Here is a 25,401-nt window from a genome sequence, read left to right as displayed (position 1 = left end):
TTTGCATTGAAACTATTGTTGTAGGGGAGGAGCCGTACGCCACTGCACGAAAGTCTTCTCGACCATGGTTTCTCCGAAGCAGAATTGAAGTGAAATTTTGGAAGGAATGGCCTACCGTAAGACTGTGTTGTTGCTTTCAGCCCTCATACTTATTCTAGTCCCTGCGTGCCCTGGCCATTGTATTTATAGTAACTGGGGCTGAGGCTTGTTCGTCGCACAGACGCCGGTGCGGCTGCGGCTACCTGGCCGAAGGATTCCGCCTTTCTTTACCTTACGTCACTGGCAAGACTGGTAACGCGCGCGAAAGCGGAAGTGATGGCCAATGACTAAACTGCAGCAGGCAGCGTGCTGTGTTTTAGTGGGACGAGTTGTGTGCCGACATTGCCGTGCACTGGGTTCGGTCTTCTGGACATCACGTTGTGTATTGGCAGTACTAAGCTGACCGCCTTTGTAACCATGAACAGCCTTGATTGATTTGATTGTGAAAAATGAGTACTTGTCGCTTCCCCAAATATGATCCCCAGTGCCTAACGCCAATTCGGAAATCATCACAACCTCGCATGGTGCGATACAAACACTCCTTTAAATGAAAATAATCGTGATCGCTCATAGACTTCATGAGCTAACAAGACGATGTCCTGAATTTGCTGACATTGGACATCAGTCAACCTCAATCAACTGCAATCTCTCCCGCTTTGTAGCCACCGGACGACGACGTGTAATAATTACCACTTAAGGCTGGCTAGACCATCCGCGTAGCCCTGGCTTGCAAACATGCTAGTGAAGATGGCTTTGGGGCCGGACGGTCCGTTGTCGTGAAGCTTCACCCTCCTCCTCCGCTTGGACTTTGACTTTGACTTTGACTGGGAGGAGCCCTCAGAGATCTCCGGAGATTTCGAGGAATCCGTCTTTTCTTTCTCTTGATGCAGTGTGGTAGTTTTGCCGTCCTTCTCCTCAACGATTGTGGATTCTGAGGTCTCGAAGCTCCTGAGAGACGAGCGGTCGTCGTTGTCTATGGCGTCTTTGTCCTTGGCGTCTTTGTCCTTATTCTTCTTGCCTTTCTTGTCTTCCTTGTCGACGTAGTAGGCATCCGGGTCGTAATTATCTGGCGCGAAGGCCCCGTAGACTGTTTTGTTGGCATTAACGAACCAGCGTGTAGCATCGATGGGTAACTTACTGGCAAGTTTGATGAAATCCGGCATGATGGACCGTATTGATTGGAGATGAAAGTGAAGAATGTCTTTGAAGTGCTGAGAGGCGCTGGATAGAATCCTGTGCTAGGCCCATTGGAGTCGCAGCATAGCTACTACTTATATCATATCCGCAATCATGATACATGGGAATACATAGCCCTATTCCCCACTATTCCTAAGGCACGGACCAGTGGCTATGTTTGTGAGTGACCCCTGACGTCATTCACATGGTCCTAAAGAAGGTCTGTAAAGTCCATCGAAGCACGCACAGGCCACAGTTCCTAAGCAATGTCCATGATGGGTCAGTGGTAGGTCTTCTCCTGGTAAGAAGTTTAGGGCAGGATACCCGTCGTGGAGTGACTGACCCCCGATTCGGTGGGGAAGCAAGAGAAGAAATTGGAAACGATGATCATTTTGGCCCCCAACCGTGCGGTGCTGAGCCTCATCAGGAGATCTAACAAACAAAATGGCTACAAGTGGGGAATCAGACAAAAACCACCGAACAACAAATGATGTGGAGCATAGAGTTCCACTGCACGTGTGCGATACAACACCTTGGGTATGAATGCTAAGGAACAATGAGACCCTGAAAGGGAAGTGAAGAAAATGAATCAAAGATGGAAAAGAAAAGGAAAGGAATGAAATGAGATGATGCGGAACTTCGAACCGTCGTAAAGTCGTGAAAGGCAGGTGATCAACACCATTTTCAGCCAACCGGGGGTCAGTGTCACCCCCATCGTCCCACCTGTCCGCTGCGCCTTCCAATTCCCCACCCTGCTGTGCCCCCTTGCCCTTCCCTTCCGCCTCTCCACCCTACCTATTCAGGCAATCACCTATTCCGGCAATCACATCACACATCCTTCAAAAAGTTCGGCGTGGGGCTCTGCGCACCCGGCCTCGAAAACTTGAAGTACTTCTTCGGATAGCCCGCCGGGCCGTCCTTGCCCCTCAGCGCTTCGGTGATGGAAATGCTGACTCTCGACGTGATCGTGATCTTTCCTTCTCCACCTTCCCCAACGCCCCACAGCTCGTCTTCGTCCGTCTCCGCGCCCCGATCTCCTCTTCTCCTCCGTGTTCTGCGGCGATCGTGCATTTCATGCGAGGATAGCGAGGGCGAGGGCGAGCGTTCGTGGACGCGGCGGAGGAGGGCGCGGATGGCCGGCAGGTTGCCGGCGAAGACGTAGATGCTGAATTCGACGGTGGTGGCGATGGCGAGGAGGCCGAGGTTGTAGGTCCTGTCGGTCGAGGCGAGGTAGGAGGAGGAGTTGGTGGTTGTGGTCGTGGTTGTAGTGGTATCGGTGGTGGACTGTTGGTACAGGACGACAACGCGTAGACCGGATACGATGATGCCGGCGCCCACGAGGATGAAGAGCGCGATGATGCCGCCGCCGCCGCGCGAGGATGTGGGCTTCTGCTCTTGCTGCGAGGTCCGTTCGGGGTCGCTGGCGTCGTCGGGGGTTGGGGTGCTGGATTGTGGCGGAGGGGTTGTGATGGCTTGCCTCTGTGGAAGGGGCCGCTGGGTGAGGGTAGGGATTGGAAGAACATAGACAAGGACGATGATGGCGACGTTCTGGTTGGTTCATTGGATGGTTAGCAAGAGTTATTCTGGTGGTGATGGGCCCAAGGGGACGTACAACGGCAGCAGGAGCGTAGTACGCAATCCCGTATGGATAGCAAGTGGCGTCTGGATAGTCGTCCGGGTTGATAAAAGCGCCAAGAGGTCGGCATTGGAGCGCATAGAAAACCCATGAAGCGATTGTCTGAACAATAACGACGGCAGATGTGATGCGAATGGCGGTCGAGAACCGTGGCGAGTACAGCGTGCGGTAAAAATAGAGAAGGAAGGAGAGTTTCAGGAAGACGTGGACGAAGAGGTAGTAGAACTGCTCAATGAGCTCGTACTGTGCTTGGTGTAAGCTGAGAATATTGGCGCAGATGGCTTCAAGTTGACGCACCCGTCTGATCTTCGTCAGGTTTTCGGAGCTGACCAAATCGGTATGCCTGTTGCCTGTCAGCGTCCTGCTTCGATGGAGCACATGTGGGTGTCTTGACTGACTTTCCACCTCCTAGGATCAGCCATTCCCAGCAAATATATTGCTGACCGATGAGCGCTATCTGATTCATGATTAGTTTTCAGCGTAGCAGAGAGTTGAACAGATTCATACAAAAGCAATTGCCATGAACCGATCATCCCATGTGAAAGCCTTGGCTACAAAGCCGCGCGCATACAGACGCACAGCGAATGATATGGCGCATATGGCAAAGAAGACAATGGAGACCGTCCAGCTAAGGGAACTCAGGTCATCGGTGAGGCTCATCGTCTCGAATCGCAATGCATGGAGGGGTTAGGAAAGAGTGGGCAGGCAGATCAAGCATCAGGGTGACCAACCCCAGAAAAGAGGCTGAGTGCTGAAGAGATGGCTGCGTAATTCCGGTGGTATGCATAAATGGCAACGGGGATTCCCATGGTATTGAAGGGTGAGTCTGTAAGTAACCCGGGCACGACTTCCTGCAGACAGCAAATTCTCCGTAGTGTACCGACGTTCTCATCTTACCTGGCCGGCGATCTTCCCTCTCCATGCCACTTTGGGAAAAGTTTTTCGATTCAGCCGCATTCTGTGACGCCGATAAGGCTGGTAGATTCCGCGGATCGGGGCCGTTGGGCTTCTGGAATGGGCGGAGGATGCATCGGATCCGCGTTGGTAATTTGCACTTTAAAATCCTACTTATTACTCGACGTCATTGAGAAGAATGTGAATGTTCACGACTCGGCGGAGGACTGGACACGCCATCTTTTATCTCGCTGGTGTCGTGTGTCTCCAATTGATTGGCGTCGCATTGATTCGCCAGCAGGGTGATGTGCTCGCGGCAGATGGACCAAAACGGGCAATGTTTTTGAGGGCGACGGAGCAAGGCGCTCCGGCAAAGCGAAGCCACGGACGGTTTGAGCAGAGTCGGGCCGGAGCGCCAGCTGTCAATCGGGATCTGTCAGACGTTGATAAATCCGTAGCGGCCACTATCGACGGTTGCAATTTAGCAGCCGTTCGCTTGCCTGTCGTTCTGCCGCGCAATGCTTATTGGGAGGAGCGCAGCTTGAAGAAAGTCGCTAATCTATCTGGGGATATCAATACGACGGTACGTATACCCGGAAAAGGCGACTGCTGCAAGAGCCAGAGTGGGGCCGAAGAGCCTCCACGTGGAGGAGAGAGATTGCAGCGTCATCTTTACTTGAAACCAGCCTCCACCATCAAAACATCGCTTCGCCAGTTCTCGTGCAATGGCGTCCTCGCTGAGCGATAGCGAGCTCATGTTTATGCGACGTCCTGGCGCGATAAGCGATTGCTTGCCGACGTCTAGAAACAATTGGCTCCGAGCTGCGAAATATAAAAGGCGTGTACCCTGAACGATTGAATTTTGGGATCTGTTAAACACCAGCTCTGATGTGGAGAGCGTAAGGGATATCGATTCCTTCCAGATTCGCGAAAAAAAAAAGTCAACCACGTTATAATGCATTCTTGTCGTTGTTATACCGTTAACCATTGAAACTGTTTCTCGCTCGGTTGGTCCAGCACAGTAGCACAGCAGCACAGCTTTCCCTCCTCGAATCCACTCCAAGCTCTTTCATCACCTCTTTTTTTTTTAGAAGTGAATTTTTCTTCTTCTAAACGTGACCAACGCACAGTCGAGAAAATCTTGGCAGTCTGGAGAAAGCCGAAGGCGCAATGACTCGCAGACGGTGGAGATCAAGATGCCGGGCGCCGGTGTTTTCCTTTTCGTCGGGTAAAGTCTCGTGAGGTGTCATCAGTTAGCAACGCGTAGCGACGTGTTAGCGGAAAAGGCTTAGGAAAGCGTAGGAGCATTGACTGTGTTTAGTGATTCAAGCGGGCTGCAAGTGTCAATGCAGCGTGGCACGCGGACGAGACCAACTGTATTGAAAATTTTAGTCCATTGTTGGAAACCTCGTATTTAGAGGAATTGGTCATGAGCTTCGAGGAAAGCTTGCTACAGCGTTGCTCCTGGGCGACGGCAAGAGTCCGAGAGAGACGAGATTTTAAGGTTGGGCCGCTTCTTGCGTGACCGAGGCGCGTGTTTGTTATGTTTCGTTTTCGGAAAACCTTCCACCGAGGGAGGGCGCGGCTGACGTCAGGAGGAGCAGTCTGGCGGTGACCCAAGCCAGTTGGTTCCTGGAGCGATACCAGAAATCGACGTGGATTTTGCGGGGAAGGTAGCATCCACGCGCTCAGCGACCCCGGCCCTCCATGTTTCTGCGCTACCGACGCGGCGGGGTAGCGTCACAGGGTTTACCCCCGGCCGGCCCCAAAGCCTGAAAGGCAATGATGTCTCGCAGCTACAAAATGCTAGCCTGTCCCCGCCTCCGCTGGGTCCCAAGAGACGGCCATCGTCTCCAGTGATCGTCGGCCGCAAGCTGCAAGACATCTGTCGCTTCCTCTGATCTTGTAAACCATGCGCCAATCTGCCTATCTGTTGCCCGCCGTCCCGCTCCTGCTGGGTGGCGCTGTTGGTCAGGAGTGTCCGGACTACCTTGACTACGCAACTCAGAGGCACGAGCCATTCACCAACGGCACCTACCAACTACCCTTCCAGCGTCCGTCCCCGGCATGCCGCACCTTCAACAGCTCGGGCGTCGAGCAGGTGGTTGACCGCATGGAAGGCGTCATCGCCGACCCCGACCTCTACCGGCTTTTCGAGAACGCCTACCCCAACACGCTCGACACGGCTATCAAGTGGAAGGGAGTTGCAGCAAACAACTCGGAAGAGGAGCTCACCTTCATCATCACCGGCGACATCAACGCCATGTGGCTGCGCGATTCGGCCAACCAGATGCAGTCATACCTCCCCGTCCTCAATGCCTCCGACTCGCCCGACAGCATCGCCTCGCTCTACCGCGGCGTCATCAACCTCCAGGCCCGCTATCTGCTGACCTCGCCCTACTGCAACTCGTTCCAGCCGCCTGTCGAGTCCGGTATCGCTCCTGATACGAACCCCTCGGCCAGCGAAGACACTGTCAAGCCTTCCTACAGCAACACTAGCGTTTTCGAGTGCAAATATGAACTGGACTCTTTGGCCGCATTCCTCGAGGTGTCGGACAACTACTACAACGCAACCCAGGACCTGGACTTCTTCGGGAAGTTCCAGTGGATTTCGGCCATTCAAGCCGTCATGAAAGTGGCAAAGGACATGCAGACACCCACCTATGGCGCTGACGGCCAGGTCCTGGACTCGCCATATACTTTCACCAGACTGACGACCCGGGCGACCGAGACGCTCGCCAACGACGGACTGGGCAACCCAGTCAACAATGGCACGGGGCTAATTCGGTCCGCCTTCCGGCCTAGTGACGATTCGACCATCTTCCAGCTCTTCATCCCGGCCAACATGATGTTTGCGCGCTACTTGGAGACCGCGTCCGCAATCATGGGGCAGCTGGATAATGCGCCAGCCGGGCTGGCTCAGGAAATGGCCGCACTTGCGACATCCGTCCGCGCCGCCATCGAGCAGCACGGCGTTGTGGCCGGACCCAATGGAAAGCGCGTCTACGCCTTCGAGGTTGACGGCTACGGCTCGGCCAACCTTATGGATGACGCTAACATCCCTTCGCTGCTCGCGGCGCCATTCCTGGGCTACACGGATGCCAGCAACGAGGTGTACCAAAACACGCGGGAGCTGGTTCTGAGCGCGGGGAACCCATATTTCATGCGGGGCCCCGTCATTAATGCCGTTGGCGGGCCGCACGCGGGGCCGGGCATGGCGTGGCCGATGGCCAACATCGTGCGCATTCTGACGACCGACGACGAAGCGGAGATCGTGGCGGCGCTGAAGGAGATTGTGAGCAGCACCGACGGGCTGGGGTTGATCCACGAGAGCATTAACTGCTGGAACGAGAGCGACTGGACGAGGCAATGGTGAGTTGTCAATTTTCCCCTCTCGCTTCATGTGACCCCTAGATTTTCGTCTCAGGACCACCTTTCGTTCCTTACTCATGGCACATGACTGACTTCGTGGCCTCGCAGGTTTTCGTGGGCGAACGGGCTGTTCGGACAAATGATCCTGGATTTGGAGGAACGGAAGCCGGAGATCCTGGCGCTCAGCTTTCAAAAGTAGAGCGAGCCCATCCTAATGCAGTAATGTAATCCTGGTTAATGATGATAACGCACGGTGAAACCGGCGCCGATCAAGGTGTTGTCCAAATGTCTAGAGCCGACCGGTGAACCATGCCGTGAGTCACAGTTGGCGCGGTGGTGGGTGCTCGAGTGGGTGCGGTCATGAGCATTTTCGCATGTGAAGCGGATTCGGCGGCGGAGGAGTGCGATTGCGGACGCAGAAATGGGGCTCATGCGGAGATTTTCGTCCAATCCTAGGCAGAGCGGGTGAGCGGGAAAGCTAAATGGGCTGTTTATCAGGTACACGGCGGCGCAGGCAGCGGGCGCAGGGTATTTTTAATGTGGTGGCGGTGCGGGAACTCTTTCCCGACGGCGCGTCGGTCAGGCACCGCTGGATTGAATTATGGGCCTGCGCAAGGGCCGAAAAAAACTGTGTTGCGGTTCAGCACGGCGGGTGAGGATCGTGCTCTGCAGAAGCGTAGTGATAGACAGGTTTGAGGCGGATATAGTTGCTCCAAGAGCACCAGGAAGGGAAGGAGGCGAGAACAGCGCCGGGAAACAAAGACCGACAGGCGGCGACAGCGCTGCTGACTAAGGCTTCACAGGCCGCCACAACTCAACACCATTTCGAATCCTTGACATCACATCCCTCGCCATCGGTGGGGCCGCTGATACAATCCTCGCCTGACGAGATTTTTTTGCACGCGTTCTAGCCGGCGCGAGATGGCCCTTTCGTTATCGCCACGGCCCAACATGGCCCCTCCACCATCACCACCGCCCAAGATGGCCCTTCCCTGAGCTTTCATTTAAATAGCGCCTCAAACCGTTGCGCCTTTGCATTCAACCACCCGTTTTCTTCACGCAGCTCTCTGGATTGCCCCTGCGCCCCAGAGGCAGCGACTCCAACATGCCGCACCACGACGACCACCACGAAATCCGCATGTCGCAAGACGGCAACGGCGAGCCGCTTACTCGCCGCACCTCCGCCCTGGAGGAAGTACCAACGCTTGTGCCGCCCGCCGGTCTTCCCGGCATCCCCATCCGCCGCACGAGCACCACCTCCCGCGTTACTTTTGAGGACGAGCGCCCGGAAGGTCTTGAGGCTCTGGCCAGGAGCGCCTCGGCCATCAGCGGCCACCACTACAGGCACGAGTCTCAAGACAATGTCTTCGAGCTGCCATCGATCCAGAGGCCAAAGCCTGCAAAGCCTGGCGCGTTCAGCACCATTCGTGAATTGCCCTCCAACCTCAACACGCCCCTTTCTACGCGTCCTCCGTCGCCAGCATCCAACTACCAGATCTCGCGCCCGCCATCGCCCGGAACCTCCTCCTCTGGCACTCGTACGCCTGCCGAGTATGAGAACGGTGTTGGCCAGGCTTATCCAGAGATCGGAACCATTGCCTCATGGAGGGGCGCTATGATCCTGCTTTGCACGTGTGGCGCCCAGCTGATGGACAACGTCTTCATGACCGGCGTCAACATTGCCTTGCCCGCCATTCAGAAGAACTTTGACGTCGACGGAGCTGATTTGCAGTGGTTGATCTCAGCCTACACCCTGACTTTCGGAGGCTTTCTCCTTTTGTCTGGTGTTTTGGCTGATAGGTTTGGACGCAAGATGATCTTCTGTGCTGGCATGGCTACCTTGAGTGTTTGGACCCTGGCCGATGGTCTTGCAACTTCTTTCATCCAGTTGGCTATCTTCCGCGCCATCCAGGGTATTGGTGCTGCTATGACAGTTCCCTCTGCCGTCGGTATTATCAGCAACTATTTCATTGCCAAGGACCGGACGCTTGCTTTGACAATTTTTGGCGCCGCCGGAGCCGTCGGATTCTGTATTGGCCTCATTTTCGGAGGGTTTCTTACCTCTTCTCTCGGATGGCGGTATATCTTCTTTATTGCCGTCGGCATTACTGGAAGTCTGGGCGCCATTTCCTGGTTTGTCCTGCCCAAGGATAGGCTGGAAGGAAACGTGCGCCCTAAGCTGGACTTCGTTGGCGCTGGTCTTTCCACTGCTGGCCTTATTTTGCTCAGCTTTGTGTTGTCTAGCGGTGGCGAGTACGGTTGGGGGAAAGCATTCATCATTGTGCTGCTTATCCTCAGCGTTCTCATGCTCGTTGCCTTCACCTGGGTGGAGAAGAAGGTTGCCAACCCTATCATGCCTCTCTCGCTCTGGAAGCTGGAGAACTTTGCTGCGCTCTGGATTGGTGGATTCGGTAAGTACCTCATGCCATATTTTGACTGGATGGCCACTAACCCTCTGTCAGTCATGTACGGTGGATACCAAACAATCATCTACTACACGACGTTGATTGCTCAAGAAATCAACCAACTCAGCGCGGGTCAGACTGCCCTCCGCTTCCTGCCCATGGGTGCCACTGGCTTCATCTTTTCTCTCTCCATGTCCCGCATGCTCGAAATATTCAACACCAAGTACCTCCTCATCACTGGAATGGCTATCTGCGCCATCGCCCCGATTCCATCCGCTCTGATCAAGGAGGGCGACATCAACTTCTGGAAGCACGTCTTCCCCAGCAGCATCCTTAGCGTCGCCGGCACCACTATTGTCTACTGCACCATCACCGTTGTGCTCCTGGCCTCTGTCCCCGTCAACGTCAAGAGTCTGTGTGGAGGTATGATCAACACTGCCTTCCAGATCGGTAGCGGTGTGGGCCTGGCGCTCGCGAGTGCTATTGTCCAGGCTGTTGACACCAGCAAGGGCCATGGACCTATGCAGCAGTACGGTACCGGACTTTGGTGCTGCGTTGGTCTTGCTGGCGTTGGGATGGTTGCCAGCACGTTTGGCGTAAAGAACGTTGGAAAGCCGACCAGTGGCCCGGTTATGGCTCACTGAATGATACCCTTGAAAAAGTTTTGGTTTTAAAAGGTTGGGGAAAAAAGTATTGGAGATTTTCATCTTTGAAGGGCACTGTTTTTGAAACATTTACGAATTCTGGATCTGGGGTTGATACCATAGAAAATGGCTTGGCGTTTTTCTCTTTTGATTCCATACATTACTACCCTTATCTAGATACCTTTCGGAATCTTCTTCCAAGAAGATTAATGCTATTGCAGACGGATAATCCTTTCCTCTGCTCGTCATCATCGTCATCATAACCGTCACCACCTTTCCCGCGTCTCAATCAAACAATTCAAGCCTCCTCCTGACCCTTTTCCTTCGCAACCGAATGCTTCTTCGCCTTAGCGTCCACACCCAGCCACAGAATATCAGGCCTGCTGTAATGCCCACCCAGATCAATGAACCCCTTCGCCTTCAAAATCTCATCCACATCGCACTCCGCATACAAAATCCCCTCCTGATCCTCCGGCAGATCCTCCGTCAGCTTGCGCCCATCCGGCCCATACACGGCGGAGCTCCCGCCGCCAGGCCTGCCCATGATGGGCGTGCCGGCGGTGCCCATGCGGTCGATGCCCTTGGCCGTCAGCACGGCCGTCGAGTGCAGCACGAACGCCTGCGATTCCACCGCGAACGTCTGCGACAGGTTCCGACACCCTTCGCGCGACATGGACCACAGGGTCGGGTCGACGTAAGCGCCGCCGTGCGCGTAGACGGGCGGCCAGGCTGCGGCGTGGAAGGTCGGGCGCGCGAGCGCGGTGTGGTACTTGAGCAGCGGCTGCGCGTGCTCCCAGCAGGCCAGCGCTGAGACCTTGACGGGAGTGGCGGAAGAGGAAGAGGAGGAGTCGGAGGAAGATGAGAGGGTCATGGGCACGCAGTTCTCCAGCGTGTCGGGCCCGCCCGCGGCGTCGCCGAAGATGGTGCGCTCCATGTGCGTGGGCTTGATCTTGCGCCGGTGCGTGAGCAATGCGCCGTCGGGGCCGATGATGGCTTGCGCGATGTAGAGCGAGTTCTGGTGGTTCTCGCTGAAGCCGAGTACGACGCCGATCGCGTTGGCCTTGGCCATGGCGCGGATGGAGTCGAGCTCCGGAGAGGGGATTTGCAGGCCGTTCTTGATGTAGGTGTTGGCCAGGACGAAGTCGACGGGGCGGGACCTGTTTTGGGGCAAGTATTAGAGGGGTTTTATATGATTGCGGGGGAGGTAGAGTGGAAGATGTCTGTAATTCGAAATAACAGTGAAGGAAATGATTGAGAGATGAAAATTGATGTCTGACAGCACAGAAAGAATCAAGAGTAAAGGAGATGAACCTTGGAGAACTGTAGAAGAGGAGGGAGTCTAACCAAATCCACGCAGGGTAACCAGTGATCCAGCATTCGGGAAAGGTGACGATCTTGGCGCCGTTGGATGCTGCCTCTTCAATGAGAGCGCATGTCTTTTTCACGGCCTTTTCAAGATCCAGCCACTCAGGCTCGGCCTGAGTGACGGCGACTTTGATGGTTGACGGGGATCCGGCCATTGTCTGATGCGAGAAAAGCAATGATTTTGAGAAGAAGATTCAATTGAAAGAGGTGAGCGTTTATGTAGGGGCGATGCTGACGCGGGGTAGTGAAGTCAGCTGCTTTCCTGATGTGGTCCATTGGGCGCTGCTGGAGGCTGCTTATATGCATGCCATCCAGGGCATTTACTCAGATAGGCATCATGTACCTAATACCGCCGCCTAAAAGACACGGCGTCGATAGGAGGTCGAATGGCCATCTCCGGCCTGAAATATGCGCGTCCGCAGCCGGCGGATGGGCGAGACGTCTTCCATTTGTAGTTTCGGGCGGGCTTATCAGGCGCTATCAAGCGCAGTCAGTGCGGAATTGCAGCGTGCGCGGGGCCTTCTCGGAGGCGGGGAGCGGAATCTGGGGAGCGCGCTTGTCCTACCTGGCGTTTAGACCCTCTCCCGCCGAGCGCCCCCTGGCTGTCTCCGTCAGGCCGTGCTTTTCCGCCCTGGCGCACAGCGGAATGAGATACGCGCGTTGCTTCGGCGCCTCGTCGCGTGACAATGAGGCTAGGAAGGTGAGACCCGCGGGGCCCGCCAAGCGACTTCCGCCGGCAGGAGCCGCCTCGGCTTCCGTTCATCTATTGGAGACCGCGCGGCAGTTTACGACGCCGGCCGTTACTATATCCAGCCCGTATGTGAGACGCCGAGCCAACGCCTTGGCGGAGGTTTGCCCTCTCGTGACAACAGCCCTCTCGACGGCAAAAATAGCTGCCGGCCCTTGCTGCCCGACCGGACCCTTTCCCCCGCCGTAAGATTACTGGTCCGCCGCCCGTCTTGGCATTGCAGCTATGTGTGCTCAGACGTCGATCACCTTTTTCTGACGACTATTGGAAATATAAGGCCCGAGAACGAGGCTGTTATATCGTGGTAGAGTAATAAATGTGTGCCTCGAATGGAAACTTGTTGCACCGTTGGGTTTTATAGCTTCAGGAGATGGTGCGGCACTTTGCTAGCGATCGACGTTCAAACCCGTAGCGTGGGAAGGATTTGGTACTCGCGGTAATATAAACGTTGACGCGTTGCATAAGCAAGAAAATTGGATACTGCATCTTCCAAAATGACGCAAACATTCTCTGATCTTGGGACAACCTGTAGGTATTGTAGCACAGGCCGAGGTGGTCGGACGTGATGTGTTCGCATTGCGCCTTTAGTGCATTTCGCACGAGACGCCCAATGCCCTCTGTAGCTGTTACCGTGCGCACGAAGCTGAATTGAATTCCTCTTTTGAGATGGAGCAGTTGGCCTCTGCATTATTAGTCGCGATCGTTTCCCAAATCTCTCATGTACTAGGAGCCTACTTGGAAAGAGACGGAGTGCACTGACGCATGCTCTTGGTCACAATATAGGAGTGCTTCCACAGATCGCTGCATCGAAAAGTTCTTCGTGTTAGTTCAAGTTTTGGAGCTACACGCCGAGTGTGCAGGTCTTGCAGACCACGTGGTGTGGCCTAGCTTGGGATCCACCATAACTAATCGTCGGGGACAAAACTCGGTTGCCAGTGCTGAAAAACCGACGATTACGAACGAATGTGTAAACCTGTCAGTCTTCAGGTGCAGATCTGCAATGAGATCAGCACGATTGTGCTGAGTGGAGCTGCTGCCACGATGCTCTTCGGCTGTTGACACGACAAGTGTGGAGCGTTGCTCAATTTCGTCAGTACCTGGCGGGCGGTTGGCAATTCAACAACACCGAGGAGCACCGAGGGCCCCATGCGCGATCGCTTCAAATGGGCCGGCGCGTCCAGTTACGCAACAATGTTGGAGTCTCTCTGTCCAGATGGTTCCATCGGTGGTAGCCTGACCAGGCAGCAACAGTCACTTTGCATAATGAGCGCAATCGACGATACCTGGACACCACGTATTCTCGTCCCACATTCTCGACATCCACATCTTGGTCTCGCTCTGTTGTTCAGTAATACGCCGCCCTCGCCACATGACAAATCAGGGCTGGCCAGCCGAAGCCATCTACACGGCTTGCGCCCCGATCCCTTGGCATCAAACCTATGCAGCACCGCGTCCGCGATATGTACAGAAGCAGGAGAAACCCCTTAAGAAAAAGCACTGCGAAATTGTGCGCTGGTGCCGTGAGAAAGACGCAGTCAGGTCGCACACCTAGTGAGGCGAAGGCGAGACTGTGCCGCCTAACAAACTCAGTGTCGATCGGTTCCAGTCCGCTGTGCCGCGGGCTTCCTCCTCGCATCCCCACTTGTTCGGTGGTATCTCCCCCTGGTCCGTTCCTTCTTCCTTTTCCCTGTACTCTAGATTTAGCCATGCGAGCTTCCTTGTCTCGCACGCCCCCTATAGGATATTTTGGCCCCCATCACAACTGGAGCATGGAACAACAAAGCATGTTTGCAGCACGAGCCCACCGGCGCGAAGGAACCGAAGGGAAATCGCCGTTGGTCGCGAGTTGATCTACGGTGGAGATGGGATGGCAAGAGAGGAAGAGGCCGCCGGAAAAAAAGTTGCTGCATGTCACCCCGGCACGTGGCACAGCACCACCTTTTCCGAGATTCCTTTTCTCGTGGAGCATGTGAACGCGATGGTGCACGTACACTCGCCGTCGCTTTCGATGGATGCCCAACGTCGTCTATTTTCTGCATCATTCGATGCCTTGACTCGGGCCGCCTACCTGCCCGCCCCACCCGGCAGATCTGGCCATTAAGGAAAGGCGCTGCTGCTGTCTCGAGCGCTGAGACATGTTGGTGTTGCAACTATTGACTTCTGGAACGGCTGCCCGACGGCCGGCTACAGTAGAGCAAAAGCATAATCGGATACGGGTACGGTGGCGGGATCCTACCGGAAGGAAGAGTGCGCCCCACACTGATTGTTGCCTGCAGATCCTTGAAATCACACAGAGGCCCAGCCGTTTATCGTGACGGATGCGGAAGGTGATGGCAAAGTAATTTCTGGAGTGGATGTCGAAAAGTGCTTTTGATTCCTATTCCTACAGATACCGCTAAACAAAATGGACCAAAACAAGGGGTATAAAGAAAACTTTCACTTTATGTGCTCTAAACAACGGCCGTGTCTTTTTCCTTGGTTCTTCGTGTTTCGTTCTATCCAAACTCCAACGGCAGAGGCGTGTAGTAGGCCCTGGATGTGGGGAACGATTGTAGTAGGTGACGTGCATATGCGGAAAGAAGGGGGGAGGTCGGGAGGTGGGGACGGGACGGGTGCTTTGGCAGGGAAAAGCCTGCTTGCTGGTGGGGTATTATCAACCTCGTGTTATAGCCATTTCCGCCAACTCTTGCTGTTGCCGCCGCAGACGCGCATCGGCCGGGACGCGCGGTTCTGCAAGAAAAGAAGGTTTGACGGCAGAGGTGGTTGCCGATACAGGCGTGCGTTGGCAATGACGGGAGCAGGACGATCAATGAGCTGTACCACGGGCGTCTCCACAACAAGGTGACGATTGCCGGCTTGTGACCATGCTTAGGGCAATAGATGGTTGGTGATAGAGCTGGCGGCGCGAGTCGTCGTGCATTGCTTAAGGCGTGCCGCGGGTGCCGATTGGCCTGCAGGGCGAACGTCAAAAGTTGAACCAGCAGTCAAGTCGTGGGATGACTCTGCGGCACAAAATGGCGAGACGGACAAGATCCACTTGGCGAGAAAAAAAAGTTGGCCGGGGTGTGCGAAGTGTTTTGTGTGCGACGCTGGTTCCGCACGAGGCGATTCGACGGGCGGTTCCGTAATTCCGACATTCCGAAAAAGCTTAGCTCGTCCGGCGCCCGTCCAGAGGAGATGCGGCTAGTCCAACGGTCGGTGGTCTGGCTTGGTGGGGTAGGTGGTGCGGCGTGTGGGAGATGGCGAGGCGTCCTTGGCTGCGAAGGAGAGCTCCGGAGACAACGAGAGGAGGGCTGTCGACGCCCGGGCGACCGGGTGCCGGCGGACGACTAGGAAGGGACAGGGCCATGACTCGAAGCTGTATGTTGCTGCTAGCTTTCAATTTCGAGCGGTGTGACGGCGCAGCGCAGCGCAGGCTGGCTGGGCGAGCATGAGCAATTGGGCCATGAGGACGAGGGAGGCGGCGTACGTGTTATTGGTCGCACTTGTCGCAATTGCCACCGTGGGATATGTTCTTGGTGTTGGAGACGCCGCATGCGGCGCTTCTGGAGGCGGCGCAGGGAGCCTTTTCGGTGATCTTGTGGCCGCAGCCGTAGGAATGAACGATGGTGGTGCACATGGCGGCTGGGAGGGAAGCGGGCTGAGGAAAGCACTTCGTGCGACAGCCCGGCGGGCGAGGTTATATAGTCGGAGGGGTTCGACGTCTGCCCCGGCCGGCGCTCAGTAGGTGGTGGAGAGAGCGTCGCGCATTGGGACTCGCGCAGCCTGGGCGGGAGCCCAACATGAATAAGCTTCTGCGAGGGAAGGAGCCCAGTTGGAGCAGTGCCGTTGCGGGTCCCACGCCGCGAGCCGCACATGCCGGCGGGTTTCATGGAGGAGCCCCGGCCAGCGGCGTACGTGCGGAGACAGAGGGCCCCGGGCGGCCAGTGGCCAACTGCCAGCAGCCAGCAGCCAGCTGCGGTGGGCCAGCGAGAGGCTCGTTGTGCGGCGCGATCTGCAGGGGCTCCAGCGAAAACGCAACGGCGGGCGCAGGCTAGCAGTCGCGCCGTCGCTCTCCAGCATCGGCGATCCGGCCATCGGCAGCTCGAGGACGTAGTGTCGGCAGCGCGCGGAAGACTCGGCGGCGTGATGGCGCGGTGTTTGTGCTGGCGCGAGTCGGGGAGACGGGTGCCACAGGGCTGATGGTGGTGATTGGACGCGCTGTCAGGCGTCGCGTGGCCGCCGTTAGATTGCCATCCCGCCTTCTCGAGATTGGACTGCGCCGCGCGGGTTGCGCCGGTGGAGCAGCCGCTGCCTGTTGATACGCCCGTAATTAGATACTTCAAGAAAGTGCTCGGCGCGCGCGCCTCTTCGGTCGCTCCTGCCGCCGTCGATCCAACTCCTGTAAGCCGTTAGCCACTTAGCCTTCTCAGCCTTGTCTCGAGGGCTGCCACTTGGCCGCCCTTCCGTGCCTCGCTCTCAACCCTTCTCACCACCCTCTCCCACCTCCCTCGCCCCAACGCAGCGCGGCACGTAGCACTCCTTCCCGAAGCCACTATCTCGATCGGCTGGCTGCCTGGCGAGAAATGCAAGTCATCCCGCCCCTCGCTCGACCGCTGCCTCCTCTTCTGGCGAGTCGCATCTGGGAGACGTCCGGTCAGCCCGGAGGGGAATGAATCGTCGTCCAGCGGCTCGGCCCTTCTCCCGTGCATCCTGCTGTCAGTCATTGCGGAGTGCCCGGCAGCTCTTCCTATTGGGGGCCAATACGATGCTGCCGACCCTGACTTGCATCCTTTTCCCGCCCCTTGACTTGTCCAACGCTCTTTCGCCCGATCGGCTGCATCTCCGGCTCACCACCCCTCTACGCCGTTGTTGTAGGCTTGCGGCCGCTCCTGACATGCCTGGAGCCACATGGCTGTTACATACCGATGCCTTCGCTGCGGGATGCCGATCTGTGGCGTCGCCGGAACGGAGGTCTGACCGCAAGGTTTACAAGTTCCAATCACGACAAGGTTATCGACACCATAAAGTTTACATTCGTGCAATGGTGCGTTCAGAAAACCACCAAGCCATTACTCTGTCTGCCTTCTTGAGCCCTTGCCAATGTATCCATTCGCTAGACGAAACTGTACACTCTCCTGTCGACGCGTGCTTTAAAACAACTCGTCCTCTTTCACAAGATTATCTCTCGTCAGTTCGTCCAGATCCCGTACCCCAGCAAGATGCATGTTCATGAGCAAATCGCCGCACATTGCTCGAAGGACGTGTCTAACACCCTCTTCACCCCCAATCGCAAGTCCGTACGCATATGGCCGGCCAATGAAGACGCACTTTGCCCCAAGAGCGAGCGCCTTCATGATATCCGCCCCACACCGAACTCCGCTGTCGAACATGACCTCCAGCTTGTCTCCTACGGCGTCCACAATCCGCGGCAGGACTCCTAGACTGCTATTACCACCATCTTGTTGTCGGCCTCCGTGGTTACTGACAACGATTCCCTGGACTCCTGCCTCAGCCGCCCTCTTCGCGTCGCCAACGCTTTGAATGCCCTTGAACACGATAGGACCATCCCAGTGCTTCTTCAGGAGCTCCAAATCCTCCCAGCTGTGTGAATGACCGGGAAATACAATCTTTGTCCATTCTTGTGCCGCTTGAGAGATGCTACGGCCCATGTCAGACGGCTCGTGGTCCGTGGCTTCGCCGATTTCGTAGCCATGCTTCTCCTTGAACTTCTTCCGGAAAACTGGGTCGGTAAAGCCGAGTTCCACACCAATTCTGTCTGCATGAATGAAAGGATTGTAGCCGTTGTCCATATCCGACGGCCGCCAGCCTAGCACGTAAGTATCCAGGGTGACGAAGAGGGCTGTGTATCCTGCTGCTTTTGCCCTATTCAGCAGGGAGATGGTGATATCGTCGTGCTCCCGGCTTGGCCAATACAGCTGATACCAGCGCACGCCATCTCCATTGGCCTTGGCAACTTCCTCGATGCTCGTGCTGCTCGCCGTGCTGAGAGTATACGGAATGTCGACCGATGCCGCAGCCTTCGCCGTAGCGCTCTCTCCATCCGGGTTGAAGATTCTCTGGACTCCAATCGGCGCTATCGCAACGGGAAATCTCAGCTTCTGGCCTAGCACCGTGGTCGCGGTGTTGCTGAAGAGCTCATTCCCATTCTCATCCTTACGGCTCGGCACGAGGCGCCGCGGGACGATTGACCAACGAGAAAAAGATGCCAGGTTCTTCTGATACGTCTGTCCAGCGCCGGCATTCCCGTGGATGTACCCCCAGGAGTTGGCTGATAGGACGTTCCGGGCCATTTCCTCCCATTTCGACGGCTGGAAGGTGAAAGGCGGGCGAGCTGAGTGCAGGCCAGCCTGGAAAACAGATTGCTCGTACGCGATAGGATCGGCTTGGGTGTTCGGCGCCATGCTGCTTGCGAAGATCTCGTCTTGGCTCTCAATGCTTGTGTTGCTTGAGGGCGCGCGGCTTCCCGCGATGTTTATCAACGTTCGCCGGCCCACCTCGATACGTCACCGATGTCGTCATAATTCGCAACGTTCGCATTCGAAGTTGGGCTTATCCAGCGGCACCGGATGTGCCCGGATGCTGCGGGTAAGGGTCGATTGAGCGGCGCATGAAGAATTGGCTCATGGTGAGTTGGTACGCTCCTGTCCAGATCGTATAACGCGCGTCGAGCAAAGGCGTTGTGTGCTGTGGCTCGATCAAGGCATGCAGACGATAATTCTTGCCTACAAGAGAAGGTCATCTTTGGCGGGTTGAGCTTGATAGAGGCTCTTGTTTGCTCGGAAGCTACCAAGAAAGCGGGGCGAGCTAATTTGACTATGGGAAGAAGAGCGGCCGTTTTCACTTAGTAAACGCTTACGAGCAAAAGTCTCAGATCAACGAGGCATTTTTTTAAGCGCTAAGCAGGTGTTATAGATCTTAAGAGCCCTATATAACGCTTACAAAACGCCACTCTAGTAGCTCAGTAAGCGCTTGTGCTTGCTGCGACCTGCGAGCCATTAGTTTGATCCTCTTCTGCCTTGGTGGCTTCTTGCGTGACGTTCATGCTTTGATCTTGCCGGAGCTAGTTCCTGTGCAGCTACTTGGCGAACACGGAACCACTTCTAGCCTATCGAGTTGAACATTGCAGCAAGCCGTCAGCTTGTGTCTTCGATTCCAAAAGATGCCAATGGCGTTGTAAGGCTCCTGGCAGTTAAGATTCCAAGTATCTGGGCTCTGAAGTCTTGGTTTTGTAGCATCTTCAATCCATGCACCGGCTATCACCACCGTAATGTCCGTTGCGACAACAAAGATGCATTTTGTAGGACATTGCGGGCGATCGGCAGTCGCATTGCCGCAAAAAGGAAGGTCGCAAAACGTGACGCCTCCTCTCGCCAGTTCGTCCCGTCCTACAGCACTCATCCGAAACACGCATCGGATTTTGTTCCATCGCATCCAATGGCCGGGAAACCAAATCATGGCGAGTCTGATCCTCAACCGGGCCCCTTGTCGAATATGTATGGCAGTCTCTGGTCGTCGGGTTGAGCGCAAAATTCATTTATCGGCGACTCGCTGTTGCTTTTCCCATCATCGATCGTGGAGGGGTTTTGCATTGCGCAACGGTCGCTGGAAAAAGCAATATTCTTGCGGTCTGAGCAGCGCCGGTGTTATATGGCAGCTGCAACAACAGGTACCTCCGCCTCATCATTCCCAATTCCAACTGGCTTTTCTAAGCTTTCCAGAGCTCCCGCGCGCGTAATGCTATCTTTACCGCTGGCCCAAGCCCCGAGGCACCGCCCACTTGATAGGTCTCGTTACCTTCGGAAGCGCTTTTAGCTACGCGCTCCTCTGCGCAAACCCTTCTGTCAGAGCTGTCTCCAAGAGGGGTGACTTGACATATGGCCAGCGGAAATAAGAATCCCAAGAGTAACGTCGTCTGGTATCTTATGTATTGCATACACCTTATCGACTGTGGGCGTCGAATAGTGCTGACAGAATCTCTCCCTGTCGGGCGCAGCAGGTACTATCGGTCCGCGACCGGTAGGTCCATAGTCCAAACTTCGTCAACGTCTGCTAGAGAAACGACGCCACAACTCATGAGAACTGAAATTTCCTCCATACGTCGCTAGGGTTTGCTACGGAAGAAACTTCTCAGAGTCTCGTGTTGGCGATGTGGTTTGAAACACCCGCTGAGTACAAGACTAGAACCAGTGTTTCGTTCATGTTTCTGTATGAACGTCGCAGATTGATAACGTATTGAAGCAGAAGCTTGCGCCGTTCTCTACAAACAACTCGATCAGACGCCTTTCCATGTGTGTCTCGTTGACCACGCTAGCGGCCCCCTCGTCAATGACAGTACGAGCGAAGAACACACTATTGCTGCATAGTCAGTGAGAACATGATGAGATGCCAGCGGCAGTCGTAGGACATAGGCATCTTGTCTGCAGGTAGGCCCCTTTGTCGTATCAGCTTCTGCCGGGTCTGACACGAGGCACAGCTTACGAGAATTCGAACTATACCGGAGGGAAAGCCGGACGATGGAATACAGGTGGACCCTGGCCTCTGCTTCTGAATATCCCGGCCATTACTCCCACCTAAAATCTGTTCCAGGTAGCTTTCGTGGATGGGAAGGGTAGCTGCCAATCCCCCATAGAGTACCGGGACACTGGCCGTGTTCCACGCATCCACCCGGGAAAAGCATCTGGTGGCATTCTTGTCTTTCTGTGATGTTGAATTGCCATCCGATACACTGAGTCCATGGAGGCCACGTAGCAAGCTGAACGTTTCTTGATGCACTGGATTTCCTTTTACTTTGCCAGGATGGTGCCTCTTGCCAGCCGACGGGCCATTGCAGGATGTCCGTGACGGTGAGGATCCCGGCGAAAATGAAGCCGCTGTGACAGCCCAGTGCTGTTACAAGCCGTCCAGCTGATGGTTCCACCGGGCAATCAAGTCATATGAGATTGCATATGCAGCGTCGAGGAAATCGATCTGAGGTGAGATGGACCAAGACTGCAATCAATCGCAAGATGGATGACCGCCACACCTGCTCTGCCATCGCGATCCCATGGACTGCCAAGGGACAACACTCGACGGCCAGCACCGGGATAGGGGGCCCGAGTCCGGATTCGCAATGGTGCTGGGAGCACGGAATGGGCGCCGGGCCGCTGGGAACAAGGCGGCCGACAAGGCCGGGACCCAGCGAGTCGACGGGTGCGGGAGTCGTTTCGTGATCATTGCGTCCACGGGCTGGTCCGGTCCCGGCGGCTGAGACACATGCCCGTCATGCTGCTTGAGCCAACGCCATGATGACGCACGAGCCCGCATTTCCCGAAACGGTAATTTACCTGAGGGTGTGCTGAGGAGGGGCAATCGATAAGGGCGCCTTGCGGAGGTTCCCCGCGGCTAGAGGGCCTGGTGGCTTTGTGCTTTTCCTTTTTCCAGCCGTCTGCGCGAATTGTCGCCGCCACAGCCGGAGGCCGTTGTGGAGAGCAGCGGAAACCCCTCTTGCCTGCACGCCTCCGCAGAACCTCCAGCCCGCTCTGCAATGGCACCCAACTAATTGCGCCAAGAACCGTTTGTCGAGCAGGTGGCCACAAAAGGAAGACCTTGCATGGCTGCCCTATCACATCCCTGGCATTCCCCCTGTCGCCGCCTCGCATCCTCGCAGACAGCAGCGCCGAAGCACCATATCTTCACCAGAAGTCGTCCACCGCCTTGCAGCATGGGAAGACGCTGGCCGAGGTCAAAGTCCCGCCCGATCCTGGCCGCCCGGTGGAGCTGAGTCTTTCAATTTGCTTTTTCCTGCCACACGTCGCAGCGCGACGCTGTGCAACCAGCCCGACACCCACGTACCACGGCCACAACGTTTTGACAGTTCGTGCCGGATGGCGAGCAGCCATGAATGCCGCCGAAAAACGGACCCTGTGAGGAACTTGGGTCCGCCGCCGGGCTGGTTCTCCGAAAGGGGGCGCAGGCTGGCGCAGGCACTTCTCCCTCAACTGCTCCCCGGACAAAGGATTGCTCTTCTGTGCGGCGGCCAGCGTACAGTTGCCCTGTTTTGCGGGGCCACAGGAGCCAGCTCTCGGGAGACGTATCGTATGTTGTCGCCAGGCTGCAGCGGCTGCCCCCAGGTCTCTGAGCACCGCGCACTGCACTCCTCCCCGTTGGTACGGAGTCTCGCCATAATGCCAACTGGGGAGCTCCCTGTGCTCTCTGAGCCCTCATGCGCCTGCCACCCCGTGTCTAATGAGCCGACATTTCTTTTCCCCGTCGGGAATACGTCGAGCTGCTTTTTGTAGGACAAGCCCATGTCGAGCTCGACCAACAGCATGGCCGGAGCCACCCCTATGGTTGCCAACCGCCGGCCAGGGATCTCCGATCTTCTAGAGACGTCGCGATGATGCCCAAGACACCGGCCTCCGCTGGAACGCTGTTGTAAGACCCGCCTCAGAAGACTGCAGGTCCTATTGCTCGAAGCTGCCCAAGGCATGACGTGGAGGACGAGACTGACCGTCGTGGCCACCAGAGAGCTGGGATGTGCTCTTACTCGTCCGTAGAAGCAAAACCCCGCCGCGGCCTCATGGACAAACTTAAAAGGCGGCACGAGGTACGCCGCCTCCAGCTTCCTTCCCCTCAGACATCACTTCTCAACTACAAGACTGCCATTGGCCCTTGCTTCCTGCTCTCTCCGCGATCAAAGAGGCACCTCTGTCGCCCGCTCCTGGATCATCTTTGCCATGTCATCCTCCGCTTACAACAACGGGCCCTCTACTGAGGCTGGCCACCACTGGAATGGAGACGAGAAGGCCATCCGTCACTCTGAGGGGACCACGGCCACCGACCACCGGACGAGCCCAGAGATTGACGAGGTTGGCCTTCAGGTCAACACTGAGTTCAAGCCACTCCCGTTCCCCTTCAACAAGATCATGGACAGTGGATTCGGGAGGTCCCCCTGGAAGAACCGTAAGATTCTCTGCCCCCATCAGGCCTTCGCCAGCCCGGAAAGCTGACACGAGCACTCCCGCAAGACGCCATTGCCTTCACTGGTGAATGCGTGGGCACTGCGTCCTTCTTGTTCTTCGCGTTCGCGGGGACTGAAGTCGCCCAATGGGGCTCAGCGACGGAACAGACGGACACGTTTGACCCAGCCACCATCCTGTACATCTCGCTGTGCTTCGGCCTGTCCCTGATGGTCAACGTCTTCATCTTCTTCCGTGTGTCGGGAGGTCTCTTCAATCCTGCAGTAAGCGTCTCACTTCACAATCCTGGACCGGGGGGATGTCTGACAGTAAGGCAAACAGGTCACGCTCGCCATGCTCCTCACCAGCTCGATCCCGCCGATGCGGTGCCTGGTCCTCTTCATCGCGCAGATGCTGGCGTGCATGTTCGCGTCGGTCATCGTCTCGGTCCTGATCCCGACCAAGTTCGGCGTCGTGACGGCGCCGTCCAACGGGGCGACGACGGCGCAGGCCGTCTGCCTCGAGCTCATCCTGACGGCATACCTGTGCATGTCCATCTTCATGCTGGCGGGCGAGAACCACAAGGGCCGCTTCATGGCCCCCGTCTGCATCGGCATGTGCCTCTTCTCCGCCCACCTCGTCGGCGTGCAGTGGACCGGCGCCAGCCTCAACCCCTGCCGCAGCTTCGGCCCGGCCGTCGTCAGCGGCACCTGGACCCAGCACTGGATCTACTGTACGTATTTACTTGCTTGCATTAGCGCTTCCGCAATATCCAATGATCAAGGGCTGACCACACGTTTACAGGGGTCGGACCTGGCGTTGGCGCCATCATCGCGGCTGGCCTTTACAAGACTTTGAAGCACATGCGCTACGAGGAGGCCAACCCCGGCCAGGACCAGTGGGATGACCCGGCTCTGCGCCAGCACCATGCCAACGGCCGGAAGTGAGCGAGCAATCGATGAACACAGCCGAGCTTGCTCATCGTGTAAAGGATGACTTATCACGACAGTAATGGTACGCAAGGACATGATGATTGGGAGGCCTTTCTGAGGTAAAGTGGCGAGATGCATCTACAGCGTTAGCGGCATGGACAAGTTTGATGATCATGTGAGGGGGGTGCAAAGGTGGGCTTTCGATTCTCCTCTTCTTATTTCCGACCCCTCAAGCGAGGGTAACCGATGTTTCGTTACTGTGTCCTCCCTCCGGCGGCAACATTCCTTATTCCAGTTAGCTAGATGAGCGAATGTATTACATATTAGCCAGAATCTGAGCAACCAACCTTGTGTGAGAATATCTGCAAGGCCACTATACTAACGAAGCCCGCGTGCCATCTATACGTCACTCTGCGCCTCCCACTTCTTCAAGCCAGCCTCCACGTCAGCACTAGCGCCAGCGTCGAATCTCACCGTTGAATTTGATGTCACGGGTATATTTAGCCAAAACGAGCCGTCGATCAGACTCGCGTAGGACGGGAGGCCGAGGGGGATCGCCGGGTGGCCATGCAGCGGAAGATCGCCTCGTCCGCACAAGCGCGACAGGGATGGCATCCGGGGAAACCTATACACACACAAGGGAGAGAGAGAAAAAAAAAAAGGGAGTAATAATCGACATTGCCGGGATGGTGGCCTGCATGCGCTTCTGCACCCCGGCGCTTCTGCAAGTGTGTCCACTTCGCGTAGGGACGGCACAATTCTGACTGGTGGAGCAGAAGGGCAAGCAGAGAGCGCGTACCTGGTGCGACTGAAGTCGGGCCGCCATGCGGCGGCAAAGAGTAGTAGTGCGGCGAAAGGAACAGCATTGACTTCTTCCTTGTCTCTGCGACTACCCGCGCCGGAAGGCTCCCGAGGCGGGTCACACGTTTCTTTGCCTCTTCCTTGTGGACCTGGCCCGTCCCCCCCTCGACCCCGTCTGACCATGAGGGGCACGCCGACCATCATTGGTTCGCTCGGCCTCGTCGAGTCGGTCTGCTGCGCTCCGCCCCTGTGGCTCGAGACATGCAGAGGACTTGGCAAAGCCTCACTTTTTGACCACTTCTGGATATTCTTGCGCATTGTTGATGCAATTGCGGATGGAATTACTTGCAAGTTTCGCCTCGCGGGTGCTCTCGACGGTGTTGGGTGGAGGGGCCGAAACCAAGCCACCACGAGGACGTACATACGTATGTACAGCGTACGAGGCCGGC

General features: G+C 56.2%; 7 protein-coding genes across 7 annotated transcripts; 3 read left to right on the top strand and 4 right to left on the bottom strand.

Annotated features, from left to right (window-relative positions):
- Positions 1-725: 725 nt before the first annotated feature.
- On the bottom strand, positions 726-1,202 carry LTHEOB_3640 (uncharacterized protein; the record flags this gene model as incomplete). The annotated part of the gene is made up of 2 exons (XM_035512586.1): positions 726-1,126; positions 1,178-1,202. The coding sequence occupies 2 exons, from the start codon at positions 1,200-1,202 to the stop codon at positions 726-728; spliced, it is 426 nt and encodes a 141-aa protein (XP_035362728.1).
- Positions 1,203-2,043: 841 nt separating this feature from the next.
- LTHEOB_3639 (L-fucose permease) lies at positions 2,044-3,511 on the bottom strand (the record flags this gene model as incomplete). The annotated part of the gene is made up of 5 exons (XM_035512584.1): positions 2,044-2,763; positions 2,828-3,094; positions 3,149-3,194; positions 3,250-3,308; positions 3,359-3,511. 5 exons carry the CDS (start codon positions 3,509-3,511, stop codon positions 2,044-2,046), a joined length of 1,245 nt encoding a protein of 414 aa, XP_035362727.1.
- Positions 3,512-5,657: 2,146 nt separating this feature from the next.
- On the top strand, positions 5,658-7,316 carry LTHEOB_3638 (Glycoside hydrolase family 125 protein; the record flags this gene model as incomplete). The annotated part of the gene is made up of 2 exons (XM_035512583.1): positions 5,658-7,117; positions 7,226-7,316. The coding sequence occupies 2 exons, from the start codon at positions 5,658-5,660 to the stop codon at positions 7,314-7,316; spliced, it is 1,551 nt and encodes a 516-aa protein (XP_035362726.1).
- Positions 7,317-8,222: 906 nt separating this feature from the next.
- Positions 8,223-10,166, top strand: LTHEOB_3637 (MFS transporter; the record flags this gene model as incomplete). Its single annotated transcript, XM_035512582.1, has 2 exons — positions 8,223-9,528; positions 9,580-10,166. The coding sequence occupies 2 exons, from the start codon at positions 8,223-8,225 to the stop codon at positions 10,164-10,166; spliced, it is 1,893 nt and encodes a 630-aa protein (XP_035362725.1).
- Positions 10,167-10,464: 298 nt separating this feature from the next.
- Positions 10,465-11,686, bottom strand: LTHEOB_3636 (Nitrilase cyanide hydratase conserved site; the record flags this gene model as incomplete). The annotated part of the gene is made up of 2 exons (XM_035512581.1): positions 10,465-11,323; positions 11,511-11,686. The coding sequence occupies 2 exons, from the start codon at positions 11,684-11,686 to the stop codon at positions 10,465-10,467; spliced, it is 1,035 nt and encodes a 344-aa protein (XP_035362724.1).
- Positions 11,687-17,411: 5,725 nt separating this feature from the next.
- LTHEOB_3635 (L-lactate dehydrogenase) lies at positions 17,412-18,683 on the bottom strand (the record flags this gene model as incomplete). The annotated part of the gene is made up of 1 exon (XM_035512580.1): positions 17,412-18,683. One exon carries the CDS (start codon positions 18,681-18,683, stop codon positions 17,412-17,414), a length of 1,272 nt encoding a protein of 423 aa, XP_035362723.1.
- Positions 18,684-22,997: 4,314 nt separating this feature from the next.
- Positions 22,998-24,166, top strand: LTHEOB_3634 (Mip family channel protein; the record flags this gene model as incomplete). Its single annotated transcript, XM_035512579.1, has 4 exons — positions 22,998-23,223; positions 23,289-23,503; positions 23,562-23,952; positions 24,024-24,166. The coding sequence occupies 4 exons, from the start codon at positions 22,998-23,000 to the stop codon at positions 24,164-24,166; spliced, it is 975 nt and encodes a 324-aa protein (XP_035362722.1).
- Between the last annotated feature and the right edge of the window lie 1,235 nt (positions 24,167-25,401).

Source organism: Lasiodiplodia theobromae (assembly GCF_012971845.1).
Source record: "Lasiodiplodia theobromae strain AM2As chromosome Unknown scaffold_9, whole genome shotgun sequence".
Classification (NCBI taxonomy): Eukaryota; Fungi; Ascomycota; class Dothideomycetes; order Botryosphaeriales; family Botryosphaeriaceae; genus Lasiodiplodia; species Lasiodiplodia theobromae.
This window is presented reverse-complemented; position numbering and strand designations above follow the sequence as displayed.